Genomic DNA, 18,532 nt, shown 5'->3' on the forward strand with positions numbered 1-18,532 from the left:
ATTTTTTTGTATCATTTCATGAAAAATGAAAACGAAACGAAAAATGACCCGAACACCACACAAGGGTTAAAATGCCTTGTCCTGTATATCTTAACATTAAGGAACCCTAGGAACCCTATATATATATTATTTGTTGTATTTATATTAATCCTTATATTAGTTATCCTCCACACGTCATGGTTCCACAGGCGTGTGGTTCTGGTAAGCGCCGCTGCTCTGCTGTTGGGAGGGGGTGTTTTCCTCTCTGCTGCTGTCGGTGTGTTCTCTGGAGCGCTGCAGTTCTGAGGGCGGAGTGAGCAGAACACTTTAGTGCAGAGTAAGCAGTCTTCCTCATGAGTCACCTTTTTCACTTCCACTTAGCCACTTAGCCTGGGACTGTCTGAGAGCTAATTTAAACTCTCATGCAGCCAGCATGTGCAAATGAGGAACTGATCCACACATGCTGAGATAACTTTTAAATAACACACATCAGTGCTGACTTCAGTTGTTGTTGGCTGTCACAATTATTTCTCCATATTTAAAAAAAGAATGGAGAAGAGAGTGGCACAAACAACACAGGGTAAAATGTACACTGACAAAAAATTGATGAAATATATAAAAATTGAGACCAAGGCCATTTCAAGACATTTGAGGTCCCCAGGCTAAATTTACACCATGTTTTTTCTTATCCTGTTAACCCCTTAAAATCCCTTTACCTGTATACAGGCTACAGGTGTAGGTGATTTAAAACCCTTTTTTCTGCAGTAAAATCTCTTATTTACATTCTGAAAACTTTTAGGGCTTTGAAATCTCCTACAGGACACTTGGAGAAGCTGCCTGTTCACTTTCTCTCTACTCCACTCAATAATTCCAGATCAGTAACAGGAATCAACTCAAATTCCGGTTTAAAAATAGACATAAAAACTACACAAACATAACGGAACTAAAGGTTTGGAGGACATGAAATGTTTGATTTGTATTCAGAAAAATACTGATTTTAAGGTCGTTTTCACACCAGCACTATTTGTTTCGGTTAAAATGAACTCTGGTCCGTTTGTAACTTTAGTGCAGTTCAGTTAAGCAGGTGTGAAAACAGTAACCGCACTCGGGTGCGGATCAAAATAATCGGACCGAGACCTGCTAGTGGAGGTGGTCTCGCTCCGGTCCTAAACGAACTCTGGAGCGGTTCGCTTGTGGTGAGAACGTGATCCGGTCTTGATCCGACTCAGCTATTAAATATAGTCCATTTATTTTAGCTAAACTGCTGATAAGGCGCAGTTTAATATGATATAATAGCCATATGTTTTTGGTATATTTATATTTACTCTCACACCAGACAGCTCCGACCAATTAGAGGAGACAACATTGGTGCGCATTTTGGTGCGTTTAGGTTTATGTCTGTGTGAAGCCAGACCGAAAAAAGAGAGAAAATGCTCCAAGTAAATAAACTCATCAACTGATTTGGACCAGAGAAACGAACTAAAGGTGTAAAAAAACCCTAAAATGAAATTTAGGAAAGAAATTTTATGATTGCTATTTATTACATTTTTAAAGTTGCTTTACTTTTGTAAGATTTACTTACAATTTTTTTTTATTTTTTTTATTACAATTACAATTAAATTACCAGTAACATTTATTATCAACCGTGAACCCTTTTTATGTAATACTTAAATACTTAAATGTTCTGTAATATCAGGCAGAAAATTGATGAAAATTCTGTCCTGTTAAGGGGTTTAATGTTATAACATATTATAGTGTGTAGCCACATTATTAGCCTGTTAAAAAATGCACTAACTAACTGTTCTATTTTTTACTAGTGAGAGTTCCTTTTAATGGATTTAACCAAATAAATAGTTCCTGAATGAGGTCAGAAAATAACAAATAATAATCACAGCCAATTTAAGCTAATGTTCCCTCCCCAGTCATTAGTCAGCTCATTAGTCTCTGAATTTCTCTTTCAGTGAAGTTCTTGCCACCTATGACACTAGCATTGACTGCCAGGCAGGAATCTAATATAAACTTTATCCATATATATTTTTACTAGCCTACCTGCTGCTAAATTACATCATTTGTACAAGACACATATGTAGGCCTAATTTATTCAGGGTAATTTATAACTTACTATTGTTTTGTTTTTTATTTTTTCCGGCTAGATAACTCAGCTTCATGATTGTTGAAATTTCATATTTTGCTGGCTGCAGGAATGATGAACCTGACTGGCTGGCTACTGTCAGCTACTAGTGGAAGGAGCCCTGTTGAGGGGGATTCTGATAACAGTGATGTTGTACTTTCCTATTTTAAGAGAAAATTCTAAGAGAAATATAAGATAATCTCACTTGCTGAGATTTTTCCAGGTTCTTAAACAGGTAAATTTGGTTTTTGGTCATCATCTCAAAAATCTTTGGTCTACTTCTTAAAAAAAAACTGTTTGGTGGGTTTGCTTTGCTGTAAACTAGACACTTATTTTGTTTCTAGAAGGCCCTAAAAAAACGATCTTCCTACAGTAGAATGAGTGTAACAGGGTTAATCTACAGTCACAGTAGATACAAATATATCATACAGAATCTGAATATGCTCCATTAGCAATAAAAACATCTTTGATATGACCTGACTTTTTGCACCAATACTGCTGTGTGATGCGTATGCATGGCGGATTTCAGCACAACGGGGGTCCTTTTTCGTCTTCCATTGTTTATTGAGTAACAGTGGCTTGCCTCAACTTCCTGTAACTGCTCTGAAAATCTGAAGCATCAAAGAAATGTTTTTTTTTTTTACTCTGCAAATGAACAATATTACGGTTCTTTTGGTCAGCTCAAACTGTGGTCTATTAATTTGCAGCACCTTTTACACCAGAGCACTGGCCTATCTGAGTGTGTTTACTAGTGTGTGCGTGTGTTCACCGCATGGTTGTCTTGTCTAATGAAGACATGCTCTGTCTGTTACATTTATTGACACTTGTGGGGGAAAGTGCACATATTTAAGTTGTTCTTGTTGTCAAAATTGTAAAGTTTTAAGCTTCACAACAAAAACAAACTAAAGATTGTATTATTTGTGTATATTGTGTATATATTTTTTTATGTAATGTATATTACATCAAAAAAAATTGTATCAAACAGTGTCAACACTGTTGTGCTTATGTGAAATAAACTGTATAGAATTGCACACTCTAATCAAATTAGTTGAATGCATTATTGTTTCATTGCAGCACAAGAAGGTTCTTCACAATGACGTTACAGTGAATCTTTACTTACTCCATAAAAGTGCGATGATCAAACCAGGGATGAATATGATTGCTCCCAGTCGCAGTGTGGTCAGAATAAAGACTTCCGGTGAGTCCTGAAAAATAAAATAAAATAAAATCAAGCTTCATGTTAAATTTAACTTCACTACTAAACGTGATGTATAAAATACAATGTTTAATTTATACAAGCCATTGAAGAAAGGATGTGTACACACACCTCAGTATTGACCCGCTGTGCGACTGAATCAACTCTGGGATATTCATCAGTGACATCTGAAACAGAAGGAGTTGTTCACTGTTAGCTCTCAAAACATTGGGAGAGATTAATTAATCTCACCAGCAGATTCATTATGACGTTACCCAGCTGGCACATGATCAACCTTGTTAAATAGTTGTGGAAAAATTAACAAATGAATTTATGACTTTATTTGCATTTTATGATATTTTGATCAGAATACCGTTTAAAATATCTAAAAGTCTACATTTATGTTGGAAATACCTATACAATCGTTCTACACTGTCTGGCCAAAAACAAAAAGTCGTCACCTGGATTTAGGTAAGTAAATGATGTGGGGTTGATGCTGCAGTTGGTCAGCAGGTCTAGATTCAGCAACAGTATGTGCTGAAAGAATGAGGTCAGCTGATTCTATCTGAATATACTGAATATAGACCAGGTTATTCCAGGATATCAATGGATTTTTTCTTCCCTGATGGCACGGCCATATTCCAAGAGTGGTTCATCATCATGAGATCATCATTTATACACATGGATTGTTCACCACAGAGTCCTGACCTTAACCTCATTAAAAACTTTGGGATGTGCTGGATGGAGAAGGCTTTGTGCAGTGGTCAGACTCTACCATCATCAGTGCTGCAAGATCTTGGTGAAAAATTAATGCAACACTGGATTGAAATAAATATAATATAAATCTTGTGACATAGCAGAAGCTTATCGAAACAATACCACAGTGAATGTGTGTCACAATCACAGCTAAAGGTGATTCAATTAAATATTAGATTTGACCCTTTTTCCTATATAGAAACATTGTCTTTATTAATCCCCTGAATAAACATACTTTTTAAGAGTAACTCTGTACAATAAAAAAAGAGAATGTAATTTACAGTTTATTAAACGTTGAATAGTAAGATGGTGAAACAACCTCATTCAACCTTAATATGATGTTGATTTAACCATGAATAAACATTGAAGTGCCAGCTGGGTAGAGCAAACAGTATCATGGTAACATGTTTTCTCCTTCATAATTAAAGAATACTGAAATGTCCTCCATAAAAGCTCACGTGGTCATGTCTGACGGTTAATTTCTTGGTAAGAAGTCGATGTGCATTTCATTATCTTTAATATAATGTTCTCGAAGGTGTTTGGTTACACATGCAAGCCAAGAACCAATTATGAATGTACACATGATCAACAGAGTACCCACTATACCTGAAAACAATATTCTCTTTTAAGCAGGGTTTGAGGATGTGTTATTCCAGATTTTTTTTATTTGGTATTTTAGAGTGATTTTGATTGAAGCTCAGCCAATCAGGTTAAGAGAAAATGCTTTTTCTTTCACTTATTTTTGTCTAGTTGTTGTTTTTCTAATAAATGGAAAGTACATTTATGGAAAATATGCTATTGTTGCAGAAAATCATTTTTCTCTCTCTCTTTAGTAGTTTTTTTTATTTCGACATTGTAGATTTATAAGGCTCAACAGACCAGACTGCTCAGACCCTCACATATATTAAGCTTAAAATATATAGCCTAAAAAAGTCATATCTGTAACTGTAAGAGATCTATAACAATACAGAGAGACAGTTTGCGATAGGCTGCATCCTTAAGAAGAGGTGCATTATGGGGATTGTAGTTACGTGAGTAAACAGAGATGAAGGCAGAACACAGAAGCATGTCAAGTTTTTTTTTCACATTGTGTCAAACATTAATAATGAATGGACAAATATCTTTTCACACTGACTTCCATTAAAGGTTCAAAAGGTTTTATTATTCTGAAAGTCATTGGTGATCATTGTCACTGGTTGAAACAACCAATTGTGTCCACATTTCAATAATTTTGTCAAGCCCCAGAATGATGTGTGAGTGATGCCAGTTGGAACAGTGCCTTCATGGTTAAATGGCTTATCTTTACACCTCCAAATATATCTCTGATCACTGTGACCAAAAAACGCTGTTTTTGTGTCTTCTAATCATATCATTGTGGTCAGTAACTTAAAAGAGAACTGGTGTATAATGGACTTTGGGTGTATTAAAACGGGATAAAAAGTACTAACCTTTGTTGAATAGCACACCTCTGTTCTAAATATAAGTCAGAATAAGTCAACCATCAAGCACAAACGAATAGTCAGGATAGTTAATCAGATTGCAGGGTTAATTCCTTGAAAATGCATGAATCCCAGCTGTTGCTGAAAATATCTGGTAACTGTCGATATTAGAATATAAAGAACAAACAACAAATTACATAAACATTGCTCAAAAAGTTTTACTATTCGCGACTTATTGCGACTTAAATTTAAGATGGCGGCACCCATTGGATGTAAAGAGTGTTTTTTTAATAAACTCCTTGTGCAGTTTTAAAGTTTCTAATGCCTCATTTTAAATGTCAGGGCTCTCTCCAAATTCTACCTATGAGGTGTAGAGCTACTCTGAGCCTAAATAACGGTGGGAAAAAGAGATTTATCTCACTAATTCTAATGTCTGTTTGGGCAAATTGCACAAGATATTTGATCTCAGAAAGTTGCAGGAGAACGGAAGTGGGCTATTCAACAAAGTTAAGTACTTTGTATCACGTTTTAATACACCCAAAGTTAATTTCACACCGGAGTTCTCCTTTAATTCGAGCGTGAACGGGTTGGTTTTGGAGCTGAAGCTTCTTTCTTGGACAGAATCCTCTCAGCCCACGGTGATGTAAAACTCATCAGAGTGAAAGACAGAGACACAGGCCTGTGCCTTCATAGTTCTTGGCTTGTTTCTGATCATCCAAGCCAAGAGGATCATCCTCTGCGCTGAGAGTGACAGTTTGGGTCTTTTTCCAGCTCTTGGCAAAGAGACTACACCTTCCAATAACTTGGGTTTATGTACAGTTGTTTGAACTGATGATCTTGGATCTGAAGTTGCTTTAAAAATGGATTCAAAACACATTCCTGACTACAATCATAATGCTATAAGATTTGCACTGAGCTCCTTGGAGTTTCCCAGTGTAACCATGTTGGTTAGTCCAGTGAGTGCTATCAGACTAAGCCATTTTATGTGGTCTTGGAAAAACTAGACCAGCTGTAGTCAATCATGATCACTAGCAGGAAGTTAAGAGGCTGAGGTCTTGGTAAGTCTTTCAATGCACTAAATTAATAAACTAAAGCCCTATCTGGACGGGTCTTTTATTGGGGGTCCTAAGTGATTTTATTCCCGTCTGGAACAACCATGTTCGTGTTTTTTCTCAGACGAAAATTACAGGCCGAATTACCTACTGTTTTTCACTGAACTCCGTGGTCTTCCAGTAAGTTTAGTCCTGTCCAGATCCAAATCTCTGAGTTTCGTCACCTTGCATTTAATAAAACAGCTATTTGTCCACTGCCACGCATCGTAATTACACTTTGGCCGCGTGTTTCCACGGAGATCCAGGTAAACACAACAGCGAGTCGAAATGGAGGAACTACTGAACGCAATGTCATGTGACCGAGGAAGCCAAAAAAACTTACTGAAAACTCAGATTTTTTTATTGCAGTCTGGATGCAAGAGTTTTATCACTGAGTAGAAGTGTGAAATATTTTTCACAGACATCGCCCTGAGCAACGAATCTTGTCCGAAAAAAGCTTTAAGACGGGTTTTGTATATTTTAGGCTCTATAATTAACCACACTTTCTTTTTTATTTGTAATACTTAATAGTTTGTATTTAAATGTAAATGTGTTGATATTTATATTAGTAGTATTAATCAGTTAAAAAATTATAACATTTAAATGCTTGCATGTGCCTGTATTTCCTGCCAAACGTGGTACAATGTTTGATTTGCATAAAAAAAGAGCATGTTAAAGTTTTCAAATCAATTGTGTGCATTTCTAAGTTACAATATAAATCAAATTATATTTGATCTGTTGGTGTTTTCAGAAATCAACCCTAAAGTATAGCTTGTGTACCCAATTCCTGTATTTGTATGTATTAATTCTACACCAAAATAAAAGTACTGGAAAAAGATCTTAATTAAAATACTGAAAGCACAATATTGCCAAGACATTCATGTCCATAATGAGTGTATGAAAACTTTCAATCACAACTTTAAATGTGAAATGATTATTTTTTTAACTTTTCTGTTCAAGATGAATATATTGAATATGTGTGTGTAGACGGTGGTAGATTACTGACCTTTTGTTCCCTCTTGTTGATCTGTGGGAACAGAGGGTTCTGGGTCTATGTTGACTTTTCCTGGGCTTAGTCCTTAGGAAACAAAACAGAGAAAATTACATCATCATTTTGGAACAATAAGTCTAACTCATGCTGCAGCACTATGTTCTCTACAGAGCACAGAACAAACCATAGATCACTGATAATCATTACTATCAATAATATCAATAAGAAACACATTGCTTAAACACTCGGTCCTTAACTCTTTGTGACTTTTTATTCTCAATTAATGGACCAATAGGAATGATCTAAAATGATTTCCATAGAATATTCACTTTGTATTCAGTAAAGAACAATAGGCCACAGGGATCAGCATGCACTATACATGTTTAATTCAAGTCAAGTTAAGTAGTTTTATTTTCAATACTGCATGTGTACAGGACATACAGAGGATTGATATTGTGGTATTCTCCTTCCCACAGTTACAACAAGGACAGCAAGATACAAATCTAAATATAAAAGAATGGGGGACAATAAATGTTATAATACAACAAGGTCACAGATATAGACATGTGTGACACAAGAGACACAAGACAATAGTCACAGACAAAAATTCTACATTTATTTTGGAAATACCTATAAAATCTTTCTACATTGCCTGGCCAAAAACAAAAAATCGCCACCTGCATTTAAGTAAGTAAATGATGTGGGGTTGATGCTGCAGTTGGTCAGGTCTGGGTTCAGCAACAGTATGTGCTGAAAGAATGAGGTCAGCTGACTACCTGAATATACTGAATATAGACCAGGTTATTCCATCAATGGATTTTTTTCTTGCCTGATGACTACGGGCGTATTCCAAGATAACAATGTCAGTATTAATGGGTCTGAAATTGTGAAAGAGTGATTCAGGGAGCATGAGATCACCATTTTCACACATGGATTGATAGTTCACCAAATAATCCAGATCTTAAGGCAAGGCAAGGCAAGGCAAGTTTATTTATATAGCACCTTTCATACACAGCGGTCATTCAAAGTGCTTTACAAATTAGAAAATACACAGAGAAGTCATATAAAAAATAATAATAAAAAAACATGTAAAAGAATAACAGTAAAAATGGAAAATAAAAACTAAAATAAGAGTCAAGAAGTAAAATTAAAAACATGTAAAAGAACAACAAGGAATTGGAAATAAAATTAAAATAAGAAAAAAACATAATATAAAAGTGCCGTTACAGAATAAAAGTGGGCGGAGCTGCAGTGTTTTAAACTGAGCTGAAAGCCTGATCAAACATGTAGGTTTTCAGTCTGGATTTAAACATGTTTAGTGTTGGAGCTCTTCTAACACTCTCTGTTAACTGGTTCCATTTAAGAGCAGCGTAGTAGCTAAACGCTGCCTCTCCGTGTTTAGTTTTTACTTTAGGCAGCTCTAACTGACCAGTTCCTGATGATCTGAGAGTTCTGCTCGGCTCATACTGCTGGAGCACATCAGATAAATATGCTGGTCCTGCACCATTAACACATTTATACACCAGTAACAGTACCTTAAAGTCTATTCTGTAACATACTGGTATCCAGTGCAGGGATTTAAGGATGGGGGTGATGTGCTCCCTTCTTTTACTTCTAGTCAAAACTCTGGCTGCTGAATTCTGAATCAGCTGAAGCTGTTTGATGGTCTTTTTTGGGAGTCCAGTTAGGAGTCCATTACAGTAATCAATCCTACTAGAAATAAAGGCGTGGATGAGTTTCTCCAGATCTGCTTTAGACAGAAAATCTCTGATCTTATTGATGTTCTTTAGGTGATAAAATGCTGATTTGGTGACAGCTTTGACATGACTGTTAAAAGTGAGATCAGAGTCCATTTGTACACCAAGATTACGCACTAGTTCTTTAGATTTCAGGCTTTTTGAATCCAGATAGGCAGCTAGTCTGTGCCTCTCATTACTATTCCCAAATAAAATAATCTCTGTTTTATCTTTATTTAACTGCAGAAAGTTCTGTCCCATCCATTTATTTATCTGCTCAAGGCATTTACACAGTGAGTCAATGGGACTGAAATTGTTTGGGCAGAGGGCCATGTAGATCTGAGTGTCATCTGCATAGCTGTGGTAAGATATCCCATAGTCACGCATGATTTCACCCAGAGGAATCATATATAAATTAAATAAGAGTGGCCCAAGAATTGAACCCTGGGGTACACCACAGGTCACTGGCACAGTCTCAGAAACATTATTTTCCATTTCCACAAAGTATTTCCTTCCTTGAAGGTATGAACTGAACCATTTTAGGACAGTTCCAGAAATTCCAACCCGGTTCTCAAGTCTATCTATGAGAATGTTGTGGTCAATGGTGTCAAAAGCAGCACTGAGATCAAGCAGTAGTAGAATAGATATTTTTCCTGAGTCTGTGTTTAAGCGAATGTCATTGATAACCTTAATAAGCGCAGTCTCAGTACTATGATTGGGCCGGAAACCTGACTGAAATTGGTCTAGACAGTTATTTATGGACAGGAAGTGCATAACTTGCTTGAAGACAATTTTTTCAATTATTTTTCCAATGAATGGTAGATTAGAAATTGGTCTGTAATTGTTTAATAAGTTTGTATCTAAATTTTTCTTTTTTAAGAGAGGCTTCACAACGGCTGTTTTTAATGAATTTGGAAAATCACCCGACATGAGTGAGGTATTTACTATTTGAAGAATGTCTGCTGATATTGAGTAAAACACATTCTTTAAAAACTTGGTTGGTAATGTATCAAGACTGCAGGTGGATGATTTGAGGTGACTCACTGTATCAATTAAAACTTCTTCATTAATAGTGCTAAATTGGGACATGTTGACTATGATGCATGGTTTTGGAGAGCACGAGGGCTCGTTGGTGAATGTAGATGTACTGATGGCTTGTCTGATATTGTGGATTTTAGTATTAAAAAATTTAGCAAACTCATTACATCTCTCAGTTGAAACTAGCTCAGAGGTCATATATGTAGATGAGTTAGTTAGTCTGTCAACCACAGTGAAAAGAACTTTGCTATTGTTAATATTATTGTTAATAATGCTGGAGAAGTAGGTTTGTCTACATGTGCACATTATTTTATTGTAATCACGCAATCTATCTTTAAAAATTTCTTTGTGAATGTGAAGCTTGGTTTTACGCCATCTGCGCTCAGCCTTTCTGCATTCTCTCTTTTGGAGCTGAACTGCAGCATCATTTCTCCATGGAGCTTTCTGCTTGCATGGCATGGTTTTAACTCTAACTGGTGCAATCTCATCTAAAACTCTAGCAGTTTTTGAGTTAAAACTATCCAGCAGAGTATCTACAGAGTCTGATGGTTTGCATGGTGCAGAGCACACTTTGCTCACAAAAAGTTCAGCTGTCATGTCATTTATTTGCCTTTTCTTGTACCTAATCGGTCTGGTTTCACTGAGTATTGAAGTCCACATTTCAAAGAATACACAGTAGTGATCTGACAGTGCAACATCCTTAATAGAGGCTGATATGTTGAGACCCTTCGAAATAACCAAATCCAGAGTGTGACCATGACAGTGTGTGCTTCCAGTCACATGCTGAGAGAGTTCAAAAGAGTCAAATACATCATAGAGTTCTCTGGCATAATTATCCTTGGGATTATCAATATGAATGTTAAAATCACCAGCAATAATAAAATGATCAAATTCAGTAGAAATAAAAGACAGCATATCTGTAAAATCATCAATAAAATCAGCATTGTACCTTGGAGGCCTGTAGACAATTACTAGTAATATTCTTGGTGTCCCTTTTAAAACTGCACCTAAATATTCAAAAGATGTGAAATCACCAAGTGATAACTGCTTGCATTGGAATGTATCATCAAACAGCATAGCTACACCTCCACCTTTCTTGCCGGTACGTGAGACATTTAAAAAGTTAAAGTTTGGTGGAGCCGACTCAATTAATACACTTTCAGCACTACATGAATTTAACCATGTCTCTGTTAAAAACAGAAAATCAAGCCCATAATTTGTAATAAAATCATTAATTAGATAGGACTTGTTTGTAAGAGATCTGATATTTAGCAGAGCTAACTTAATAACCTGTGCATTTTGTTCCAAAGCCTGTGGGTTACAATTTACATACTGCAAGTTGGATATATTCACATTATCTGACCTATACTCTCTGTTCTTTCTGCTTCTGATAAGAACTGGAATGGGGGAGATAACTGGCACACAGGGTCCGTACTTGTTTTGAAAACATGTACTGCTGACTTCACCACTGTAGCAGCACGGACCCAAAAGATATCAGTTTGCTGGATTACTTGTGGCGGCCTCTTCCCTTATGGTGGAGGGAGGTGGGAGGGGCTCCTGCTGGTGAAGAAGTCGAGAGCGGAGCTGTCTGTCCGGTGGTTTAGGAGCTTGCCTCTTCTTTTTGGGTTGTGGGGGGAGTTTGTTTAATACTTCCTCATGTTCATGCTCACTGGGCTTCATTTTGGTCCCCTTTACTAACTCCTTGATTGGGGAGTGTAGTGGTGGTGAGGATGGGGGTTGCTGTGTCCGTGAGGCAGTAGGTGACTGTGGAGGAGAAGTTGTGCTGATTTTCCGCTGTACCTGAGGACTCGCTGACAGAGAAAGCGTCAGTCTTGTCCCTGCAGATACCAGCTTCTCCATGGTTGCTGGGAAGTTCAGGTGGGGTGATGATGGGGTGGAGATGGAGGATGATGATGATGAGGTGGAGATGGAGGATGGTGTGGAGTGTTCATGCAGTTGCGGTGTTTCCGGCAGCTGATACAGCAGAACATGGCTCCCGTCCGATAACTCCGCAGTCTCTGTGGGGGGAGGATGTTGTGTCTCTGTAGTGCAGACAGTGTCCTTGGGTGTTAAAGCTGACGTGTCTTCACCAGTGGGAACAGAGAAGTTGCACAGAGAAAAAATGAAGTTCTCTGACAGGAATTTGACTCCTCTCTTGTTGGTGTGCAGTCCATCTCGCCTGAAAAACTCTCTCTTCCCAAAAAACAGATTGAAATTGTCAATGAAGTTCAGTCCGTTTGACCTGCAGGTTTTCTGAAGCCATATGTTTAATGCCAACAGCCTAGAGAACATATTGCAGCCTCTTGCAGGCAGAGGACCACTGATGAATGTCTGAATGTTGAATTTGCGCAGTGTGGTAAAAAGATCATTAAAGTCCCTTTTTAACACCTCAGACTCCTCTTTCCTTATATCATTCTTTCCAACATGAACAATAATCCGTTTCACTGTTCTGTATTCAGCCAGTAGTGCTGGAAGCTTCTCATTCAGTTCAGAAACTGTGATGTTTGGCTCACATCGAACGATGAGTTTGTGATTATTTTTCATGCCATGAACAGAGTCATCCCCCAAAACAAGGGTGTCTGCTGTGGCCACAGCCTGGAGCCCTGTGGCTCTCCTGGGGTGTTTTGAATGGCTGAATCTTCTGGTTCTTTCTGTATCATACTGGCTGGTATTAGGAAAGTCATTGAGGTCTTGCAGTGGCTCAAATCTGTTTTGCAAACTAAGTGACTGGAACTGATTTCCTCTGGCTCTGTGCTCTGATCTCCGAGCAATAGCTTTAGCATTAGCATTAGCCAGATGTGCTATGTTAGCAGGAGTGGAGGACACTACAGAGCTGTATGTGGCATGGCGTTTGGGTTTAGCTCCAATGCGAACCCATTGCTGGTTTTGCCCATATCTTTCAGCTGTACTCACATTAGGGATGTCCACATGATCTGCTGGTCCAGTTCTGTTCGTCTCCACTGCTCGCTGCTCCGTTAAAATCCCTGCCCGTTGTCCGCTGGCAGCACTCCCACACTCCGATGGTCCTCGAACAGCGCAGAAATGCCAGTCCTTAAACTCTGATAACAAGGACCGAAAATTTGTTTCCAAAACAGTCATTCTTTGTAGAAGATTGTAGCAGTTCTGGCAGCACAGGTGCTCTGAACCCACACAAGGAGGCATTTTGTAGATTTCTTCTTTAGTACTCTACAGAAACTTGTCTAATTCCTGTGCCTATGGCTCTACTATAAAATGTCCAAAAGAAACTAGAAAACATAAAATAAGAAACAAAATATGGTAGTGCTAGTGCTAATCTAAATAATGAGCTCAGACACTGTAGCTCTAAAATGTCTAAAAATAAAGAAAAGTATGAAAGATAGCAGAGCTAAGCAGAGCTAAGCAGAGAAGCGTCTGAACGGCACAGAAGCAGGAAGCAGTAACTCCATTGAATAGTGATGGGGGGGATTAAAGATGGAATGACACCATGATACCATTGTAAACAGAACCTGTATAAACAGTAGTGCAATATAGTGGTAAGTATTTACGTAGACCTTAAATGTTGTTGAGAAGTACAAACTTGTGAATTTAAGAATTCTATGAATTGTAAGAACAGTGACCCTGGGGGTTTACAAAGATATTTCTTCTTTATAGTTGGTAAACTTTGGTTGATTATACTTATGATTTTGGAGCTTGTAATTGGATTGTGGTCAGAAACTACCGCACATGAACACTGGGGACTATTCAGATTTTCTGTTACTAAAAAAAAGTGATGTATTTATTATTACTGCACACAAAACAAATGAATAAAAAGCAAAGTATGAGGAGAGAGATACTATGATACAAGCTTAGGGGCAGTGTTGTACATTTTTTATTTTTTGGCTAGAGACCGCAGAGCGCAAGAGAGAGAGAGAGAAAGAGAGAGAGAGAGAGAGACCAATGACAAGAGCGCGAGGGCGAGAGAGAGAGAGAGAGAGACTGATGACAAGAGCGCGAGGGTGAGAGAGAGAGAGAGACAGAGAGAGAGAGAGAGAGAGAGAGAGAGACTGATGACAAGAGCGCGAGGGCGAGAGAGAGAGAGAGAGAGACTGATGACAAGAGCGCGAGGGCGAGAGAGAGAGAGAGAGACCGATGACAAGAGCGCGAGGGCGAGAGAGAGACCGACGACGAGAGCGCAAAGTAGCGCAAGGACGAGAGAGATACAGAGAGAGAGAGAGAGAGAGAGAGAGAGACCAATGACGGGAGAGAGAGAGAGAGAGAGAGAGAGAGAGAGACCAATGACGAGAGTGAGAGAAAGCGCTGCAATAAAAAAAAAAAAATGGAGACAGACACCGATTCTCCTTATGAACATTTTCATCACCTGGTAAGAAACCCACAATTGCAGTGTCATAAGCAAATGTCTACAATGAGCCGTTTCAAAGAACGTATAGTGATTTATAGCTTGTAGTGTGAAAAAAAGTATTTATTTGAATATCTCACGAAAAAAGTAAAATGAACTGAACTTTGAACTAGTTCAGAATTAAAATTGTGAACTTTGAACGTGAACTGTTTGCTTTGAGCATGTATGAACTGAACTTGAACTAGTTCAGAAAAGCTGTGAACTGGCACAACACTGCTTAGGGGGGGCCGTGCCTTCACTGTGGTGGCACCTAAGTTATGGAATAGTTTGCTCCTGCACATTAGACAGGCTTCCACACTATCTAGTTTTAAATCACTTCTTAAAACCTACCTCTTCTCCTTAGCTTTTGACTCCTAGAGTGTTGACTGTATTGGTTGTTGTATTTATCTATTTTTATTTTTATTATTCTTTTATTTTTATGTACAGCACTTTTCTTTGAAAGTGTTAAAGTGCTATATAAATAAAATTGTATAGGATTGGATTGGATGATCCAGTAGAAGCCCATTAGCATATGTGCATATCAGATTTTTTGTCATGTACGGATGAATGAAAATAAACAATTAAAAATAAACTACAGTTGTGAATAAGTCAGCTTTTTGTACTGACATGCAATTAGTTCGTAATGTAAAGGCTTATAATTTCCCTCTGGTAAACACAGGTTTACAGAGCATTTATGTCTGCAAGGTGTCTTTTGTTGTAGACTAATGTTTTCCCTTTTGTGACTGTTGCTTTGTGCTTTCATTACACTGAAGGTGTGTGCAGCTCTTCTTTAAGCTGATGGACTAAAAAGACTTGGCAATATATTGGTTCATTATACACAGTGCAGCATTAAACTGTCTTAAAACTAATATGACACCTGCATTATTCACTCATTCACAAGACCTGCTTGTAGAGTTTCAAAGAGATATAATACAAAATAAATTGAATTAATCTAGTTTGCAAAAGTGATGATGAAGGCAGCATAATACCCAAGGTTCTTTATAGAAACATAAATGATTTTTATAGAGTACAGGCCAAACATTTGAACACACCTTCTCTTTTTCAATGTGTTTTCTTTATTTTCATGACTATTTACATTGTAGATTCTCACTGAAGGCATCAAAACTATTAATGAACACAGTTATGTGGAGTTTTATGTACTTAACAAAAAATGACCTGTCCCCGACAGTCACCGGACCTGAACCCAATCCAGATGGTTTGGGGTGAGCTGGAGCACAGAGTGAAGAAGGGAAAGGGGGCAACAAGTGCTAATAAACACCTCTGGGAACTCCTTCCTTTAAGACTGTTGGAAAACCATTACAGGTGGCCACCTCTTGAAGCTCATTGAGAGAATGTTGCCAAGAGTGTGCAAAGCAGTAATCAGAGCAAAGGGTGGCTATTTTGAAGAAAAAAATATAAAATATATATATTTTTTGTTATTTCACCTTTTTTTTGTTAAGTACATAAAACTCCACATGTGTTCACTCGTAGTTTTGATGCCTTTAGTGAGAATCTACAATGTAAATAGTCATGAAAATAAAGAAAACGCATTGAAAAAGAGAAGGTGTGTCCAAACTTTTGGCCTGTAGTGTATGTGATTACAGTACTCAAAACACTAAAAGCATGTACAAGGCTTTTTCTTCTCCTGTAGAAAAGGGACATTTCTGATATCTATCTATATATATATATATTTTTCATAGCAGCAAATATGTTGCTAATAAATTCACACACTTATATAGTATAGTGCCAAAAATGTAGCCATTTAAGAAACTGTAAAGCTATTAATCTGGTTAATTTGATTAAAATAATACTAAATAAGACTAAATACAAATGAACCACATGCAATGCAATAGTGTATGCAAATGGGGTGTTTGCTCACCGTTTGTGACGATGAGGAAAACAGTAAAGCTGAGGTCATTGAAGAGCCCTGGTATCTCAATACGACACACGTAAAATCCAGTGTCTGTCTTCTGGGCCTTCCTGATGGTAAGTGAAACATTTCCGAAGAGCAGCATACTGGGTAAACTGTACCTGGCCGACTGCCTGTAGTTTACACTCAACCCATCAGTGGCGATGAGTGTGTATTCACAGCTGAACAGGGACTGACCTCTCCCCCAACACATGTTTGATAGGCCATGAGTTTTAACATCATATTTACATGGCAAAGTAACCGTCTCTCCAACCAGTCCAACCACCGTCACATCAGAGGCTTCATACACTAGAGAAATAACGCATAATAATAAAAAGATTTTAAACATTTATCTTCAACAAAGATAACTCACTATTTACAGGACTTAAAGGAGTGCTGTGTTTGAAGGCTTATGTTAAAAAATATATATAATAAAGCAGTACTTACACGCAAGAAAGAGACCTAATGTGATTATTAGAACTGAAGTTAGCATTGTCTCTGGAGCAGCACAGCCTCTCTCTGCAGCCACTAATGAAAAAATGGGTTACACGCTGGAAAAAGTCTCGCCACTTCTGTTTTCCATGAGTCTAGCTCACCAACAGGAAAGATTTCTCAAATGGGTTTAGACAGTCTATTTAGGAACATGAGATAAATCTCTTCCCAGTGCAGCACAATATGAAGATCTCAAAAATGGCAACTTTACAAGTATACAAGATACAGATATTTTGTGACTATCATTGTAAGTCATTGTAAAAAAAAAAAAGAAAAAGAAAAAAAATTCCCAGTCAGTAACTTCCAAGCATAAATGCATGTGTCTCAGACAAAATTTGAAATCTAATCAGTATACACTGTCAGTGTTAAAACAACCACAGAGCTGGTGTTAAAAGTCTCAGATACTCTATTTTTAGATTTTGCTTCACCCTCAGCAGGCTCTACAACCACTGATATTCTTTGATATTCTTTGATTGGGGTTATTAAGAGGATTTATGTTATTTTGTGTAAGCATGTTTATGTGTTATATGTGATATGTGTTTAAATAAATGGAGCGTTATTTACCCTCTTGGTATTGGGTTGGAAGTTGGATAAGGATCTTAAACAGAGCAGAGTTAAGATTCTCTGCCCGAACCCGACCTGACCCAAGGCCCGACCCGAATTCGAATTCGAGATTTCCCACCGCTTTCCTCAGGCTGGGCTCAAGAAAATAATCTGTAACATAGGTGTCTGTTTTCTAATGCTATTTTTATTTAATATAAAGCTATGGCATGATAAATTACAATATAGCAAAGTAAAAAATCAAACTGTTTTTTAAATAAAAGTTGCGCAAGTGAACAGTGCACACTCCACTTGTCTGTATTACGCACTTGTGTGTACAGTGCATAGCTTTATTATTGTTTTTGTGTTTTTGCACATAGACTAGAAGCTCACTATAAAAAAAATAGTTTGTTTAGAAATTATTTTCTATTCTTAAATCATGTTAAATTATATTACATCATTCTTGTAGCGTAATTTACTGTGTTGTTTAGGCCTGTGGATCATTGTTCACATTGTTTGTGTTTTAATCTTTTGGAGATCTGTTCTTAATAAACATTATTCTTAAATAACAGGTCTATGCTTCTTCAGTGTTGCAACGTTAATTATCATCATTTTGAACGGATTTTGCTCATTCAAACATCCCGAAAATGTTTTTTTAAAAGCTCAGTTTTAAAGCTCTACTTATTTAAAAAAAAATGTCTGGTTTAATTCGGGCTTGGGCTCATACTTACCGTGTATGCGGCGGGTTGGGTCAGGGTCGTACACAGGCTCAGGCCGGGCTGGATATTTTAGGCCTGATCTTAGCTCTAAACCAGAGAGGTGGTGTATTGTGAGAAAACCACTGCTTGGATGGCAGTCTTACATGGTCTCTAAAGGGTACG

The 18,532-nt window shown here is 37.5% G+C and overlaps 1 protein-coding gene across 1 annotated transcript; it reads right to left on the minus strand.

Moving 5' to 3' along the window:
• Positions 1-51: 51 nt before the first annotated feature.
• On the minus strand, positions 52-17,176 carry havcr2 (hepatitis A virus cellular receptor 2). The gene is made up of 6 exons (XM_007254108.3): positions 17,067-17,176; positions 16,590-16,928; positions 7,598-7,669; positions 3,438-3,493; positions 3,231-3,315; positions 52-281 (listed from the first exon to the last, which is right to left on the minus strand). The coding sequence occupies exons 1-6, from the start codon at positions 17,110-17,112 to the stop codon at positions 175-177; spliced, it is 705 nt and encodes a 234-aa protein (XP_007254170.3). The 5' UTR covers positions 17,113-17,176; the 3' UTR covers positions 52-174.
• Positions 17,177-18,532: the final 1,356 nt, after the last annotated feature.

This window comes from Astyanax mexicanus, chromosome 17 (genome assembly GCF_023375975.1).
Source record: "Astyanax mexicanus isolate ESR-SI-001 chromosome 17, AstMex3_surface, whole genome shotgun sequence".
NCBI lineage: Eukaryota > Metazoa > Chordata > Actinopteri > Characiformes > Acestrorhamphidae > Astyanax > Astyanax mexicanus.